This window comes from Protopterus annectens, chromosome 1.part0 (genome assembly GCF_019279795.1).
Source record: "Protopterus annectens isolate FY-2018-M chromosome 1.part0, PAN1.0, whole genome shotgun sequence".
Classification (NCBI taxonomy): Eukaryota; Metazoa; Chordata; order Ceratodontiformes; family Protopteridae; genus Protopterus; species Protopterus annectens.
Genome location: NC_056725.1, coordinates 1,174,674,833 through 1,174,694,377, shown reverse-complemented (window position 1 = coordinate 1,174,694,377; position 19,545 = coordinate 1,174,674,833). Strand labels below are relative to the sequence as shown.

General features: G+C 39.5%; 1 protein-coding gene across 1 annotated transcript in view; it reads right to left on the bottom strand.

Annotated features, from left to right (window-relative positions):
• Window positions 1-19,545, bottom strand: part of SCML4 (Scm polycomb group protein like 4) — a 1,377,708-nt gene that overhangs the window by 25,044 nt on the left and 1,333,119 nt on the right. Inside the window, exon 7 of the mRNA XM_044065424.1 lies at window positions 4,945-5,090. Within this exon, the coding sequence (XP_043921359.1) occupies window positions 4,945-5,090 (146 nt within the window). The remainder of the gene's footprint in view (window positions 1-4,944; window positions 5,091-19,545) is intronic.

Genomic DNA, 19,545 nt, shown 5'->3' with positions numbered 1-19,545 from the left:
GTAGAAGATAGTACTAGATATTACTGATGCAAAGGTAGAGAGGGCAATATTAAGGGAGAAATGGTAAAAGAAGAGAAGGCTTCTGCTTCTCAGAGAGCTTAAAGCCCATTTGTCAGAATAAACTACACATTCACCATTATAAAATGTACAGAAAGAATGGTTGCAGTTTACTACTCATATCTAATGACATTTTTTATTCTCCAGCAAAATAAAACAACATATAAATCCACTGGTCAGATCAACATTTCACACAAATAAGTCCTGCGCCTGTCAGAAAAAGAAATAGTTGTTTAAGAAAGAGGAAGTTTAACTGTGATTAAGCCATTAGTTTTAAGACTGGCAGCATGAAGGATGGGCAGAATCTGAGGGTTTATCTATCCTGGTATTTATTAGGGAACATTGCCTTTGCACTCCTAAGGAAGATTTAAGAAAATTTCACAGATGAACCAGTGCAGAAGACAGTAAGCTCTCTGTAGCCATGAATAATAATGCTACACTAAGGATGATGACCTTTTTACCTCCCTTTACAAGTCTGACAGGTTTTGGTCTAGTGCTTTATCTGTGGAAGTCCCATTAAAATGAATGGAATTTCTAATAGCAAGCCTTTTCCTTGTTTGGTGAAAAGTCATGGATATAGATCAAAGGAGAAATCTGAAGGAAAAAAGACAGCTTGGCTTCAGGCATGTTATTTTCAGAGCTATGGCACAGAAAATATATTTTGCTTTTTTTTTTTTTTTTGTTTTTTTAGTTTCTTCCTTTCCTTTTTGACCATCAGTCTCCTCCCCCAACTTATCAGCCCTAACATTTCCCCTCTTCTGAAGTGGAGGGTGAAATCCAGCAGGTGGTAGGCCATTATCCAAGTGAGAGTGGCATCTCCTCGCTAACCCCTTCCCGTCCCCTTGGTGGCAGCAGATGTCTCATGAAAAGGCTGGGGCATGTAGTACTGGTTACTGTGGTAACGGCATGCTCCTACACACTCACCAGTACATGACTGCAGCATGAAATGCTCATTTGCAATCCAAAAGCATCTTATTGTTCTCCAGGCCTTTTTTGCTGCTACAGACTCAAGCCTCCTCACATGGCAGCGGTGGACACTTGGGATAGGAAAGCCATCTCTGGTTAATCCCTCCCATCCCTCTGCTAACTCATCCATTTCCCCAACTTCTAAACGAACTCTGGTTCTCAGGTTACCTAACCTGCAGTCAAGACTCCCTACTTTTATACAGAATGTAAATTCTTTGTAAGACTGTCCTTTAAAATGAGTGGAAGAACAAAATGCAGTAATATGGATCTTTTTTCTGCATCTTTGTATACACTACTATGAATTCCAGCACAGAGGCATCAAATGGCAAAACCTGAAAACAAAAGCACTTCTTGATAAGGCAGCACTGCTGTTCTACCAGGGCTTTGAAGCTATACTATGATATTAAGGAAAACGGCAGCAAAACAAGGCCATTATTTCAGGTATGGCTTCAGGCAGTCTGCCTACAGCTTCTCTGGCCTGTACTTTTGTACTTACTGAAAACACATGTTTCTCAATACATAACAGTGCCTAATCATTAACTGGATGCTATAAGACATGGACAATGTTTACTATACATATGGCTGGTGCAACTTAGAAATCATTAGGCTCAGGAAATGTATGAATACATGCTTTAATGTCAGAAAGGCACACTATCAACATCAACAACTTTTATAAGTCCATAAAAGTTCACATATGACTCCCCAATATGAAATTTCCTGTCTTCACCAAAGTTATGGCTGGTGCAAAATGCTTTCCATTTTACTGTGACATCTATCTTGTCTTTACAGTCTAAACACTCTGTCCTGTACATTACATATGTTATGATGGGAACATGAGGATTACTTTACTACCACAATGGTATTTATTTATTTAAGTTTGATGACCGGGGATGTCCATTGGGCCAAGAAGAACCTGTTTTCAGTGGAGGCCTGGGGAGAAAAGCTCCACAATAATTGCAAGTTACATTTCACATGTTACAAAAGGACATAGTTCATACAGCTAATTAAACATTTACAGATAAGCTCCATGATATTTGCAATTGGCTTGTCACAATGTTACAAAAATGAAAAGATATAATTCAATACAGAAATTTCAACATGTACATAAAGTGAATATTTTTGTATAAACTCAATTGTAGGTTTAACATTTCAAAATATATAGCTACTAGACATTAGTAGGTTTGGAAAATATGCATGGAGAGGGTTATAGTATATTTGATATTGGAGAGTATAGTACAATAGATATTAAAGAGAAAGTTAGTTTTTAGTAGGGGAGGGATTGTTTTGGGTGGGATGAAGTAATAGTAGAGGTAGCTGGATGAGTCAGTGCAAGGTGGAATGGGGGGGGATTAAGTTGGAGCGTGGCAAGGGCATTCCCATTTGGATGAGAGAGTAGCTGATATTTGAAATTTGTGTGGTTAGGTAGGTTGCGTAGATATGTCGGGAGAGAGTTCCACTGTTTAGCTAAGGAGTGGTATTGTTTTATTGTATTAATTCCCAACTCTGTAACGTAGGTTCCAGACATGTACAGGTTATCGAGAAGTTATTGCTGTAGCAAAGACAAAATAAGAAGAATGAGATTCTCCTTTCTTTCCCAGCTCTTACTGGTATAGTGTGCAGTAGTGATATATACATGCATACATAAGGATAGCGCCCCTTTTCGGATAATGTTGAGATTAGTGTTGTATGCAATGGAACTGTTTTTGCAGCTTTTTTCTTATAAGGGAAATATGGAGTGTTCACAGCACTTATGTGCTTGTAGCGAGGCAGTACTTTAAGTTTATATTGGCTACTGCATTACATAACATTGCTGTTGTTTAACCTGAGTTGAAGTATCAGCAAAGCTGTAGTCCATGTTATACAGTAACCAGTGGGTGCTTATTTACAAACTCCTATTCCAAATCAGCTAATCATATTTACTTAGCCCCCATCCTGGTCTAGTGCACTGTACTCTCCCCTTCTTACAGTGCAGTCTGAATACCTGTGTGCTCCTCTTGCTGCTTCATGCTGTATTGTTTTGTATCACTGTACTGATTCATTTACTAATCATATAACAGTCTCATGTCTTATTATCTTCTGCACTAATTGTGCCCCACAGCACTTACTTTACCTATAAATGCACTGGCCAAGCAATTATGGCACCAAAGCTGGCACTGTTCTACAATAACTGAAATAAAAACTGAAAGTGTATTACATGATTACATTCTTTGGTTTGCTACTGTTTTTCCGCCTTCTGCACTGTTCAAAAACCGTGCCACCTGCACCTGAATTGGTCTACTGTGTCTACGTGTACAACTTAAGTTGTGTCACAGTATTTTTTTTTTGCACTAATTTTCAAGTTACATATAGTATTTTTCTTCTTGCTGCACTGATTTTCACGTACTATACCTAGTTATCAATTTAAGTAATTGTTGCACCTGTGCCTACAGTGCTTTGTAGTATCTGAATTTTACTAACAAATTTGTGTGTGCATTTTTTTTGTTGTACTGTTTTTTTTTTCTTTTCTACAGTGTTAATTTTTCAAGCAGTTGTACGTAACTCCTGTATTTGTGATCACTATAACATCTGAGGGCCTGGAGTTACAAAAGCATATTGGAATTATTATGCAGACAGGGTGCTTGCAGGTCATACTTTACAAAATTATAAACATGCACATTATAGTTAATGAGACAGCACCACTGCATTCTGAATAAGGTGCCCTGTTAGGGGAAGTATATACTGAATACTGCTTGCCAAGAAGATCAGACAGTCCATACTTAGGGACATAAAATCCAGACTGTTCACAGAAATGTTTGATAGGAAAACTACACCACAAATACTTTCACATAATGGAAACACAGCATTCAATACAGAAGACAAAGATACTGGAAAAGCTCAAAGACAAAAAGAAAATGGAGTCAGTAGATGCTAAGCTGGACAGACAGCATTACTGAAGTAATGAATATGAGTTTGCAACAACTTAAAAGAAGCAGTTGTTGACAGCCAGGCCTAGTGTGCTAAAGTCTTTGTGGTCACTAAGAACTGGACTTGACTAAATGAATGAACAAGAACAAAAACTTTGTAAATAGTAGCCTAAAATGTGATCTTTATATACGTATCAAACAGTATGACCTGTGTTATGAAAAAGTTTGACAAAATTTGAAGAAAAACAGTACCATAAAGAATACATTTTGTTTACTGCAGTGTTCAGAAACTTGTATGAGATGAAAGATGTCTCCCAAATAAATTTTATCAGGTGCATACATCTTTCAGACATGTGTTACTCTGTACATTTTTTTTCATTTTTTTTTACTCCTCTATTATTGTTTATGATAATAATGTGGGAAAGAAGCCTGTTGCCTCGAAATGCCCTATGCTGTGCCTGAAGTAAAATCTTTTTCCACTTCACATGTATGACATTATGTATATAATGTTTAATGTTACATGGTGAAACACTACACACCATTCCCATACTAAGGAGAAAACACTACATCCTTCAGTGCAAGTCACTGGAAGACTGTGGAACAGTTATTTGCCCTGAAACTGCATGCATATCTTCTAAAGAGTAACTCATTTATTTTAACATTGCTTGCACTTTGTGCACACATTTCCTTTTTAAATGTTTGCTCTCTGTCAGCTACCAAATTCTGTTACCTGCATTGCATTTTCTGTAACGTTTTAGATAATTAGCTTTCTTAATATGGTTCCTTTCTAATGGAATGTGATTTGATCTTCAGTATTATTATTTCCTAGGGAGCTATCAAGGGAAACTGAATCAACAATGTCAAAGAACATTGTTAAATTAGTTCAACATTTTTCAGATGGTGATGAATTCAAAGAGGTTTTATAATAAGCATGCATCTTCTATTAGAAGCAAACACATGGCTATGCATTACTGTCAATCCCCAACTTTGTGATGCAGGTATATAGATGTAAACATACATGCTTCCTGAAGAGCTCTACATGAGGTCCTAATGCCAGTGGGTCAGCATCCTTCACGAACCATACCACATCCTCTACAGTCCAGGTCGAAGGATCTTTGCTTGATGGCCGTGCCGTCTCTGGTCTTTCTGGTGATGGGCTAGAGGCTGACAACAGAAAAGAAAGAGAAACTGTAAGGTAAGAACTATTCAAACACTGCCATCATGTGACAGATTTAAACTGAAGGACTTTATTTACTGATATTCAGGATTCCCCCATGTGAAAAGTAACTATACGTGGGCATACACATGTCTGTAGCTATAGCACAGCAGCAATCCACAATCTGAGAGATACCCTATCAGGTTCCTTCCCAGAAGGCACCACTCCTGTTATAAAAGAGTATAAGAAGGATTAGTACGCCTGCACAGCATCGACCCACTTCACTGGAGATGTATCCCCGGCTAGATTTAAATATAGTGCATGGAATGGAAAAGACACGACAAATTTCTCTCTAATCTGCCTTACTACTTAGAATTTCTCATTTCCCTTAATACTTCCACGTTTATATTGTGAGCTCACTAGTAGCTTAAGCAGGAGTTTGCACTGGCTCATCAAACCATATTCCAAATTAAATTAAATATTTCTTTTAGATCTGTGCTGCTCAGTGAATACATTAGTAATGATAAACTCTGAAGAAATATAAGAATGGGTTAAGAAAGACTGACGTTTGTCATTTACTTGTTACCACTTATTTTCTTTTTATTATATAATCATCCTATTTTCAAGGGAGAATGCAGAGAACGCACTTATAAGAAGATATTAAAGCTCACTATAAAAACATTTCTGGATTACGATTTCAAGTTTAATGAAAAATATTTATTTATTTAAACATTTGTTTTTCATGGGAAAGTCTGACTGTGACAGAGCCCATTTTCAGTGGAGGCCCAGGGAGAAACAGTCCAGACAAGTCCTTGGAATAGGGCAGGAAACCCACAGGAATGCAGGGAGGACATGCAGACTCTGCAGAGAAGGCACCCCAGGAGAGAATCAAACCACAGATCCTCTTTGCTGTGAGGCGACAATGCTAAAAATTGTACCACTGCGCCACTGCCATTATATTTCTTGCAGTAACTCCAGCAGTTCAGAGAAAATCCCAATAATATACAATTCGGGTAAGGAATAAACGGCCCAAAGCCTAAGAAAGTGAAATATTGTAGTACAAACAATATCAATAAAAATAAAACAGGCCCCTACTTCCATATGAAAACAAACAGCAAAGCAGAACCATTAGCTTTGCAGCGGAAAACTTTTTCTCAAAACTGAAATATATATATATATATATATATATATATATATATATATATATGGGTGTACTGAAGACATTTAACTCTACTTTAGGTTAACATGTGCTTAGCTAAACAAATCTGGTGGAGTAAACAAATAACAGGCATGCAAGATTGTAGGGATTGGGGTACATAAATATGCCCTTTCCCCGAGGTTGCACGATCTTGGAGCTAGTATATATAATTAGCAGGGGATGTGGGGGCAGAGCCCCTCCACATGGGTGGTGCAGAGTGCTTGCACCCCTGCACAAAATTAAGTTTTCATCTGTTTTTCTTTTGTAAATTTTTGCATGTGCCGAGATTGTCAATTGGCACATGTGTAGTAGCATTTCAGCACTTGCAAAGTTGTTCTTTCAGTGTTAACTTTGTTAACAACAAGATATGAGTATTTCTTATAATATTTGTTTATTGCTGATTGTATTGTTAAACATTATATTATTTGGAAAATAAAAAATTATTTGAAAAAAAAAAGAAAAAAGATTTGGGTATTTCAGTCTAAATCAGTACACCTATATATATATATATATATATATATATATATATATATATATATATATATGTATATATATATATGTATATATACACACGGTTCCTCTGTGTTTGACTGAATGTACATTTCTTCAACAAATGTAAGGGCGTGATTTAATGTCAACAGTACAGATGGCTGAATGGCGAATATGTCAATGGTATGGAATGTTCATAAGTGCAGTTGGGGGATGACAGTGTGTGTGTGTGTGTGTGTGTGTGTGTGTGTGTGTGTGTGTGTGTGTGTGTGTGTGTGTGTGTGTGTGTGTGTCTGTATGTGAGTTAGTGTTAGGGATGACTGAAGGATGGGTGTTGTGTGTTTGTATTTTAAAGTTAGGGTAAGGTTTAGGTTACGGGATAGATACAGTGTTGTTTTTGTGTGTTTGTGAATGCTTGTGTGTAGGTTAGAGGGTAGATGTAGTGTTGTTTTTGTGTGTTTGTGAATGCTTGTGTGTCTGAGTCTGCCTAGTGTAGTGGCAGTGTTATGGGAAGGTTTTAATGATGTTAAGGTGTAAGGTCAGGGTTGGGGGAAGGAGCAGAATTAGGGTTAGGGTTAGCACCCATTACTAAAGAGGGTAGGAGAGTTTCCCCAAAAACACTGCCACCACACACTTAGAAACTGTACTAGCAATAATTTCCTTTGGGAAACAGTGATCAAGGGGTTCAGCATCAGGAAGGTAAACTCATCCACTAGGAATCTCATCTATTTTACACTCGTGTATGTAGAGAGCCCTTTTCAATGCACTGATAGCACTCCCTCTATACCTGGGTTCAGTGTATACTGTTCATTTCTCATTCATTCAGACCTTCCAGGAACTATGAGGATGTTTCTGTATTTATCTCCGTCTCCATCACTTCATGGCAGATCCCTCATAATGCCACCCTAGAACTTCTTAAGCTCCTGGTCACCCTAAACAAAACTAAATGAACTATCAACATCTTGTAAATGAAAACTCCCCTTCCAAATCTCATGATGGTCATGATTTATATCTTAATTGGAAAAAAAATATCAATTAAGTCACATAAACTATTTAGGTGACTTTAACCATCCATCATTGGTAAACCTATAAAACAAATAAATAAATATGCACATTCTTTAAACCAAACTGTCCTCTTCCCTTAGAGAAGCAAAAATCTTAATCTTATCCTTAATAACACTGCTCAAATCTGCACCAGTCCAAATGTCTCCTCTTCCATTGTAAAATCTGACAACCAGGCTGTTATCTACTCCATTAGAATAAGCATCACTTCTCCAACTAATTTTTCTACATTTAGGAGTTACTAACCTTTTATTATTTATGACAGCTTGAGAAATTTTAAGAAACCCCTTGCCAAAACTGCTGCATACATCTGATTTATACTTACTTCTAAACAATTGTGTATTGGTATCTGTCTCCATGCATCTCAGATGAAATGGAAAGTTCAGCAACAAATCCTTGTGGTAAAATTTTCACATAAACTGCACAAGAAAGACTATGTGGATATAAAATTACTTCCTCTTCCCTCAACAAAAAAAAAATGGATCTAAACCAAGGTAGCAAAAATCTCAGGCCCAGAATTAAAAAGAAGAGGCTACATTTCAAGTCAAAGCTGCTCCTCACACTACAGACAATCTCAAAACCTGATTTATTCATTTCAGAAAACATAATACTTAGCACTGTTCAGAGCTAGAACCACTTATTCCTACCATAAGGCCTTTCTCATCACCCTAGTCAATAAATTCAGCTCCACTTTCCCCTGACCACTCACCCATCAGTCCCCCAATTGTGCAACAAAACGGAGCTCACCCTAAAATCTCCCATGAACAACTCCTATCACAAACTAAGAATATTGCTTCCATGGGTACAGAAAAATACCTGGGTGCTTCCAGGAAGTGCCAGACCTAGTTTTGTTCAGTCCCTTCTGAACTTGTTTAACTTTAGTCTTTATGCTGGTTACTTACCAGATGTTTGGAGAACTTCCATAATTGTACCACTACATAAAATGGCCCCACCAAAGGTGCAGGTAATTACAGACCCATAACTAAACAGCATCTTCTTTAAAGTCATGTAGTGTTTTCAAGCTGAACTTATTAACAATGACATAGGGAACCTTTAGTCCCTTGATCCAAATCTGTCTACTCAAGCTGAATACTTTGAATGAGTTAGTGAAGCCATGGACATAGGACATTCTGTCCACACCACCTACTTGGACCTGTCTAAGACCTTTGATACAATTCCCCAAACAGGTATTAATGACAATCTCACCCAAATCAACATTAACCTCTCTATTGTTCAGTGCACACTCAACTTGTTCACTGCCAGGACTCCCATAGCAAGGGACAGATGTTTCTATTCCACACAAAAGATTACTCGGGGTGCCCCACAGGGTTCTGTCCTAGGCCCCCTCCTCTTTCGCATCTAACTTTCTGATGCCACAGTAGAATTCAAAGGGATATGGTTGACTAAGTCTTCTGATAACTACAAATGGGAGATGTCATATGTTCTCCTATTGACACTCACATTCTCCGTCAATAGCTTGACCATACCAATACCTGTTGTACTGACTGTAGGCTCATGCTTAATGCCAAAAAACTATAGCGTGCTTTTATATGAGAAACAAAATTTCCCAAATTCATACTATATCACGGACATCCCCCTTCAAGCTAACATAATTCACACGGTCATAGGTTCATAGGTAGGTACTAAGCAATGAGTATACAGACCATAACAAGCCTAGCCAGTAAATCATACTCAAATGTTCCCTCCAACTTTAAGCAGTGTAACACAAAACAGACCAGGTGTGAATATAAAGCTGCCCATCCAGTTATCTAGATTTACCTTAAATGTGGTAAAGGTGTTATTCTGCTTGGCATGTAGTGGAACTTTGCTCCACAGGAGGAGTACACATTGGGATGTGAATCGATCATGTTAATCTATCTTATTTATTTAGATTTAGTTCATTTAACCAGATATTTGAGGAATCATTTGTTCTCGGAACGGGGGTCAGATATTTGATGGCTTGAATGAATAGACACCAATCACCACAGTGGAGTCTGTAAGAGACCAAGTAAACAGACAGGGCTGTCTGTCTGGATAACTGAGTATCTTGAAGTCACTGATCTTTTAGTTGGGCATCTCTGAGGTTTCTCAAAGGGAATGATATTTTTAAACAAATGGATTCCAAAGGGGGCATTATATTCAATAATGGGTATGATTAGAGATAAGTAAAGGGGAATTGAGACTTACCTAGATCTAAAGGAGATGCCTCCGGAAATTAGATGAGCCAGATAAGAATACTTTCCAATCTATGATGGTGAAAATATAAGGAATTATCGACAAGCATGCCTAAATCCCTTACAACAGTGGCTGATTAGAGGGGTGTGTCACCTATTTGGTATGTTGTGGAAATAAACTGTACTACATATTTTCTTGTTTAATTTAAGACAATTGTCCTTACACCACTGATAACAGTCTAAATAAAGCTATCAAAACTGAGAGTCAGCAAAAGATGAAACACAAGCAGTAACTTTACAATCATCTGCACACTAGATAACCATAGTAATTAGACAGCTGTGTACCTTCAATGAGAACAAACTATTTGACCACTATATTTCAGTTATAATCAGGTAATCATTTACCTAGCAAAGTTAATATCCAAAACACTTCCTCTAAGAATAAGGAAATCATAACTCCTCTGTATATTTCCCTCATCAGACCTGTTGTCAAATAAAGCACCTCCTTCAGCCTGTACCTCTCAAAACATCTTTCCTAAAGGTCCTACAGATTCCTAACCAAGAAATTTTCAGGACTAAACTCCTTAAGCTTCCCCGATAGGTTAAATGCTCTCTCACTACATTCCATTTCATACAGGCTCTTCACGGAAATCTAAGCTTAGTTTGCAGTGTCATAAAAGACCCTGCCATGCTTGACTTGCTTCATTTACAAAAGATAGGAGCATCACAAGCATTAATACCAATGACCTTTGGATGTGTTATTGGCTCTCCTCAAGCTGGACATTTTAGGTATACTGGCTTTATGATATCTGTGCTCTCTGTATTTATCAATATCAAGTTTCGTATATACCTATGAACCTGCATAACACTTAACAAGATTTAACCAAACAGCTTAGATGTAGCACAACATGTGACCTCTTCAGTCTTGTTTTACCTTTAAGTAGCCTTCAGGTATTTAGGATTCTCTCCATTATTTCATGTGTCATCCAAGTAAAGTATAGACTGAGACAGGGAGCTGATTATCAGTTATCCAATATAACATCAAATTCTTATCGGACATATCTGACAAGTTAATTTTCCTCCATGCGCATTTTGTCATGACATTAGCAATTTGATCTTTACCATTAATTTTCATGAAAATAATTCAAGTAACAGTAGAGCAATCACTGCTAAACTAGCAGATCAAACTTCAGTACAGCAGTAATAATGCTATTTTACGAGTCTAATCACAGCTGTCTAATGTCCAGATTCGTTTAAAGAATAAGCATATTTTCCACGACAAATGGGTACAGCCTGCTAAAAAGTCTTACATTTATTGCTTCGAGTCCAAATAACAAAATGTAATCACTTTTATTGCCATTATGTTCTTCAAAAGTGCTGTTTATATAGCCAGTTTAAAAATACTAAACAAAGGAAAAAAAGCAGAAGTTAAGCTAAAAGTATAATATAATTACAGTAAACTCTCAGTTAACCGGCACCCATGGGGATTGGTAGATGCGGGATAACTGTAGTTTCTGGCTGCTTGAGAGTTACTACTTCAACTATTTAAATTTATTGGCCATCCTACTGTATTCCATAGTACCAGAATACAAAAGTGACTACCCCTTTCAATCTATCTTGCTGTTTTAAAAATAGTGACTCTCCACTAAAACTTAACTTTTTAGACAGGTAAAACTTAAGTTACCTACTTTCACATCTAACTCCTCTAGTGTGCACTGCAGTGTTTAGGATAAAGCATTTTCTTTTCATCTTACCTTTAAGCATCCCTTTGACTAGCACTTGCTCTAAAACCTGCTGGAAAGCACTAGGAAGCCTTAAACTGATAGAAGCACTCAGCTCTCCTTGTTTGTTTGTGTCTTTCGGCTTTTCCCAGTTAGGGGTCGCCACAGCAGAACTCTGGTCCACTAATGATTGGCAGTAGATTTTTACGTGCTGGCTTGCCGGGCCTAACGCCCAACTTTCAATGAAGGAACGCCCATTCACGCATGTCGACACACAGAAAATGCTCTAACAGAGAATCGAATGGGCAACGTCTAACTGTGAGGCGACAACGCTACCGTAGCACCACCACCGCAGTACACTCAGCTCTACTTGATAATAAGGAGAAATTAATCGTAGGCACTAAACAGCCTATGCTAAGGTAAGGGAAAACAGCTCTTGTACTTTACAAAAAAAAGCACAAAACCAGGCATGTCCAAGGGTCAGCTTCCGGTGATTTCTCCTGTCCACCTGGTGAATCTGGGCATACTGGGGAAATGCAGCAATTGCCTCATGTACACAGACAACCCTCTCCTCCTACTACCCAATACTATAACCTGCAAGAGATGCACTTACATACCTAAACTGGAAGTAAAGCTCTTTAAACCCAAGATTGTGCTAGACAGTCAAGAGGAGAAGGTTAACACCCGCACTACACCTCAAGCAACAAATAGCCCTTCTAAACCTACACCACCAGCACCCTCACATAGAAACACTAAACTCTCATATGTGGAGGCCCTTAACAGTAACCTGCCCAAGCAACAAGGACCTCCGAAGCTGAAAAGCTAACAAAAATCAATCACAACCAAAGTGTCACATAGCTCACAACACCAGTGTGCCACCCAACAACAGCCCCTAAGACAAGACAACATACCCAACACTTTAGTCATAGGTGACTCTATAGTCAGGCACACTGATGTCCCACTCACCAGGCTGAACAAGGAGAAAATTACAGTCAGCTGCCTGTTGGGTGCCAGGATCCACCACATAATGCATGCACTCAAGTCACTCCACAACAAGCACAAATATGACTCTTTCATTGTCCATGTTGGAGTAAATGACTTGAGATGTACCTACCTGGACTACATGAAAAGAGACATTGAAGAGCTCTCAGATCATGTGGCCCAGGCAGGTATGACCCTAGCCCTGAGTAACATCCTGCCTTCACCCAGAAGGATACCACAATATAAGGGCAAAATGATTGACTTCAACAATTGGCTAAGCTTCTGGTGTTATTCAAAGGGGATCCAGTATCTGTCTGCCTGGGATGACATGATTGACAGACCACGATGCTTTGCCAGAGATGGTCTGCACCTGTCGCCCTGGGATTCAGGTTACTAGCTAAGGCTCTTGCCACCCCTATATTGCCTTTTTTAGGCAAAGTTCAAAGGCCAAAACCACCACCGTAACAGGTACAAGCATGCAAAATCTGAAGGTAATGCTACTCAATGCTAGAAGTCTAAACCTCAAAATGCACTCTCTCGAGGCACTCCTAAAAATGGAGAACATCGATAACTGTGCAGTAACTGAGACCTGGTTCAAGGCTCCAGAGAGCACCCCTGCAATACCAGGCTACAACTCTTACCACACTTATTGGCCACCAAACCAGGACCAAAACAGTAAAGGTGGAGGAGTGTCCATATTCACCAAGGATATTCACACCACTAGGCTACTTGCCCAATACAATGCATCTGAGCTTCTCCAGGTGCAACTAACACTAGGTAAGACTGCAATCCAAATTGCAGCTTGCTACAGATCCCCCACTATGCCCCAAGATTATCACTACACCTTTCTAAACATACCGAAAAATATTAAGATACAACCAAACACCCTAATACTGGGTGACTTCAACTACCCTGCCATTAACTGGGAAAACTACTCATGTACCAACTCCTTTGCCCAACAGTTCTTGGAATTCATAAATTCCAATGCCCAGGATTAACTAATCCATAGTCCCACCAGGAGCTCCAATATCTTAGACCTGGTCATTACCAACATGGGAAATCAAAGCTCCACACCTATGGTCACCCCCCTCTTTGGTCAGGTCTGACCATAAGCTAATCACCTTTGACATCCACATCCCTCCCCCACCCCACCCCCAGTAAGGAAACATCCATAAAAAACCTCTCCAAAGCCAACTGCATGCTACTCAAGTCAGAAGTGACAAACTTCATGACACCCATGCAGACGGGAACTGAAAGTTGGACTGCTGAATCCTACACTGTATGAGCACATCCACTCGTGCATGAATCGTGCCATCCCAAAAGAACCAAGATGCTCTCCTCCAAAAAAGGAAGCCAATCAGGTGGTCCCCTGCCATAAACAAACATTAAAACAAAAGGAAGAAACTGTTGCAGAAAAGAGGAAAATCTCAGGATGCAAAAAACTCCCTTACCAGCCTCAGTAAGAAGCTGAGATCCCTCATAAAATCCTCCAAAGCTAGTTACGAAAATAAAATTGACAAAGATTCCAAAGACAACCACAAGGCATTCTATAGCTATGTCAAGAATCTAAATGGCAATGCTCAGATCTGCTCTGAGCTACAACAGAATGGCATTAAATATACTGATCCCAAGGATATTGCCAATATACTGGCAGATCGATTCAGAGCCAAATTCACCCCCCTCTCACCCCCTAAAGGGCCCATCTCAATACCAAAAGATTGCCAAATTCCAGTAATAATGGCCACACAGGTAAAAACCGCACTCTCCAAAGCTAAGAATAAAGCATCCATGGGGACCAGACGACATCCCAAGCTGTGTACTACATGAACTACAAAATGAACTGGCACCACACCTAAGTGTCATGTTTAATCATAGCCTCACCTCAGGCTTCATGCCCACTGAGTGGCGCACAGCTAAAGTTATCCCACTCCACAAGGGGGAATCCACCTTGGATTCTGGGAACTACCGCCTCAACAGTCTTGACGAGCCTGATCTGCAAGGCCATGGAACATATTATCATGGAACTTATAAACAAAGACACTGGCAACCTTCAAACACTGGACCCCACCCAGTTTAGGTTCGTGAAGGGCCAATCTCATCTCCTGAACCAGACTGACTTCTTCGAATCAGTCTCCAGAGCTGTGGATGAGGGTAAGGTGGTCCACACAGCCTATCTGGACCTCACCAAGGCCTTCGACACCATCCCCCACTCTGGAATCACAGATAAGCTTACTAAGCTGGGCATTAATCGCTACGGCACTTGATGGGTTGCCCACTGGCTTACAGACAAAACCCACACTGTAAAAGTAACCGACTCCAAATCCAGCTCCAGACAAGTGACAAGTGGAGTACCTCAGGTTCAGTCACGGGACTGCTCTTGTTTGGCATCTACTTCTCTGAAGTACAGGCCAACACTAAGGGACTTTGGCTAACAAAGTTCGCAGATGACTGGAAACTGGGAGCCATTATTGAATCCCCAAATTATGTGGATATTCTACAAAAGGGCCTTACAGAAACAGATGCTTGGTGCCAGAGCCATGGGCTCAAGCTCAATGCCAAGAAATGTACAGTTATCCCCTTTGGGAAAAAACATGCACCCATTAATTACCACATAGGTGGCAGTACACTAAACACCAAAAGTGTGATAAGAGACTTAGGGACACAGGTGGACAGTGGTCTCACCTTCAATAACCACATTGCCACAACAGTCAGGAAATCTTTCTACGTGGCACACCTCATCACTAAGGGCTTTTCATCCAGAAAAAAGGAGGTCATTGTCCCACTGTACTCATCCCTCATTATACCCATTATAGAATACAACGCCTCGTTTGGTATGTACCTCTCAAGACATCTGCAACAACTGGAAAAGCCGCAGAAATACATCACTAAAAGAATCACAGGCCTAAAGCAGATACCCTATGCTGATCGTCTAAAAAAACTCCAGCTATACTCTGTCGCATATCGTCTGCTCAAGAGGCAATCTCTGCTTAGCATACAAGGCCACGTCAAACCCCGAGCTATTGGATAAGCTACACTTAAAGAAATCTCAATCCCTTAGAGCCACACGTTCCAGGGATCTAAACCTAGTCATCACAATGAACAAAACATGCTGGAAGGATAGGTTCCTGACCCAGAGACTCCCCAGACTCTGGAATAGACTGCCCATACATGTCAAGCAGAGCACCTCTTTGGCCCTCTTCAAAAGGAACCTTGACGACTGGATGGGAAATAGGAAATTCACCCCGGGGATCACGTCAGACAGTGCTAGACAGGGGCCCAGGGAAGTAAATATTGGGGGAAGAAATAGCCAGGGAATTGTTATGGCTAGGCCTGTATAGGCCCTAGGGCCAATAGCCTAGTACCAACCTATGAACCTATGAATTACTAAAAACTGGCCAAACTAATACTGTACCCTATACTATTTGTTTGGTTTGATTTGTTCTCAGGTTGGGGAGAGAGGAAGGGAATTTATTCCTATCTTCCTTTATAAAACTCTAAAACTCTAAAAACATAGGGTATGTTTCTGCAGGGAAGAAAACAGAAAGTGCAACACATGACAATTGTACTGTATTTCTTCGATTTTTTTTTTCCAGTTGCTTGAGTTTTGGTTATATGAGAGTTTACTGCATCTGCTTTAAACTAAATTTTTCCACAGAGTACCAGCAGTCAGAGAGGGTCACCAGAATGTACACTGCTCTGAATCCAGGGAAAGTACAGTCATACACCCATATAACATACTTTCACAGTAATGTGAGACTTACTCATCAGACCTGCAGCATAGCAGTAAAAAGACTTGTAAAGAATGGCAGGCACTCTCTTAAAATATGGCAATATTTCCAAGATAGCTATTTCCTCTGCTTTAGATGTATATTTCTGTGACTCCTGTAAGACTCCTTACATATTTTGTTAATTGCCTCTATTTTTTATGCATGTATTCAAGTGATTCACTCAAGATGTTCTAAGTAAGGATACAAACATCTTTTTTTGAGCCTCTCACAACTCTTCAAGATGAAGATGGTAATATCTAAAACCCATTAGACTGCCACACAATTTTGCAAAATACACAATCACACACTACTTTTTCTTATCAATTAATATTTTGTTAATAAATTAAGATTTCCTTTTCCACAGTTTATACGAAACTAGAGAAGTCATGACAAAGTAATTGTACATATGCAACTTACACATCATGCAATAAAGGGACAAACAGTACTATTTCTTTGCTTGGTAAGCTTTGCAGATATGACACCAGAACCCCTCCACTATGTGCAGTTGGTGTGTGTGTGTGTGTGTGTGTGTGTGTGTGTGTGTGTGTGTGTGTGTGTGTGTGTGTGTGTGTGTGTGTGTGTGTGTGTGTGTGTGTGGTGTGCTGTGTAGGTCTGTACAGCAAAAAAGCTGCAGTAACCAGATGGCACTGTGTATGCATGGATATTTGGAGAGAATTTGCAGTGGGTCTTTTCAGATATAATACCAGGATCCTTTCATTATTCATGGTTGGCATATGTGTATGCGTGGTGTACGCAGCTATGCATCTGACAGTAACAAGCTGAGACTCATTACTGTGGCCACTATATATTTTTTTTACTTTGTCACGATCATACACCAGAAGTATGCAGCATCAATAAAGCTGCAGTAGCTGGATATCACTTCTGTGTGTGCATGTGTATTTGGAGGGAATCTTCAGTGGGCCTTTTCAGATATAATACCAGGGCCCTTCCATTATGCATGATTGGAATGTGGTGCATGCATTAAGTTGGGAGTGCCACAGTTCTATTTTTTCACTCTGCTGGAAGGGGCAGATATAACAGATTTGTTTTCTTTTCAGGACAGTCTAGATTTGAATATGAAATTACATGAGAATAAAACACAAATATTCTAAGATATCTGTTACACAGAATCCTATAATCACTCCCATATTTCCATAATTTCTTTCACCTACAGCCCCCCACATACACAAACACCAACAAACACATTTTGTTCCTTCTCCTTAGTTTACCTTTCTAGTTTGAGTAATTTCTGCTCTATGTTACTTAAGCTGCAACACAAATGTTTGCATCTAATCCTGATCAGCATAATGTACTAATCACATTATTAGAATTCATGCAGCAAGGTTACTCTGGCTGCTTGCAACTGAGTCCGGCAGTTACAGTTCAACTTTTCTCTGCAACACAGAATTTTCTATGTAAAACAGCCATTTGGATCAACTTTTGTAACTAGTATATTGTTTATGCAAGGAGCCTGAAGATAAAATCTAAGCTCTGTCTAATGTTTCATAGGTTTCTTAAAGGAAAACTCCAGCTTAAAACTGAAAAAGAAATATGCATTTCTTATCACATCTTGATATTCCATGCAGCTGTGATATATTAGAATCAATCTATGTGCTCATTAACATTATATTTTAAATTTTAAATTTGTTTACTTCTCTCAGGATGCATTTTTTTGGTCTCTATAATATAACAATGCCTAGACATTAATATTGCTTCTGTATCACCACAGGGGACAGCATATGCCCTCCTCTACATATATGTGCTCTAACACATATTCCTATAATATCTATTTTCTGTAGATTGAGATCTCAAACCTATATCTCCTGGTCCAGCAGCCACTAATAATGTACAAGCCACTATGAGTTTGGCCTGACTGGAGTCACTATGTCCCTCCCAAGAAGTTCATGTCAGCCACACACTTCTCAGCTCTTTCAGCACACAAGCTGTTATTTAAGCTTGAGTCATCTAAGCTGTAGTAAGGCCATTATCCCCCTACACCACAGAGCAAAATAAAAGTATCAATAAGTATGACTCTTTTGGTTGTTAACATTGTATTAGTCAGATGAGGCCATGTGCAGGTTTTATAGCCAGCTGAAGTACTAAGCTTCACATTACTCACTGCATTCTGTTCCCTGCCATAGGTACTGCTTCCTGTAAAAGAACATTGGAGGTACAGCCTGTGTGATGAGCACTGTCGTCTGGGGGCAGGAGTACCATGTGCTGACAAACACACTGCCACCAGTCCATCCGATAAAGGAGAAATCTAAAGAAATAAGGAGCCTGTTCTTGCTGGTGGCCATTTATTAAGTGTAGCTTTGTTCGATAGGCTGACTCCCAGTAATCCCTGATTGGATACAGCAAAAATAGATGGAAGATAGGTACACTGTCAAAGAATCAACAAGAGTATTGTCTCCTAACTTTTTCTCATCTTGTGTGGGAAAAAAAGACTATGCTGAGCATTTATTAAATGTAAATTATGTTAAAACACTTTTGAGAGCCATCAAGGTCACAAGGTTATATTTTCCCACAGTATATCTTCCTAACATTGCAGGTGGCTGCGGTGGTGCAGCGGTTAGCATTGCCACCTCACAGCAAGAGGTTCTCTGGTTCAATTCTCAGCTGGGGTGCCTTCTGTGTGGAGTCTGCATGTGGTCGTGTGGGTTTCCTCTGGGTGCTCTAGTTTCCTCCCACATCCCAAAGACATGCTGTAGGTGGATTGGACACTCTAAATTGGCCCTTGGCATGAGTGCGTGCGTGTGCCTTCTGTGGAAGGTTGAGTGCCGGGCTGGCAACTCAACACCGTAAAACTCCACTGCCAATCATGAGCGGACAGGTGATCCGCTGTGGCGACCCCTATCCGGGAAAAGCCAAAAGAAGAAGAAAGAAGATATCTTTCTAACATTGCCAATGTTTTATAGTAATTCATTAATCTTATAAAACAGATATTTCTTCAGATTATATCAAGTACACACATTAGTTCAGCACTAACAAATACTTGTTTTCTTTCCTGAGAGAGAGAAGATTTTTTTAAACTCTTAAAAGGTTGAGGTTTTATTAATTTGCCATGCCTA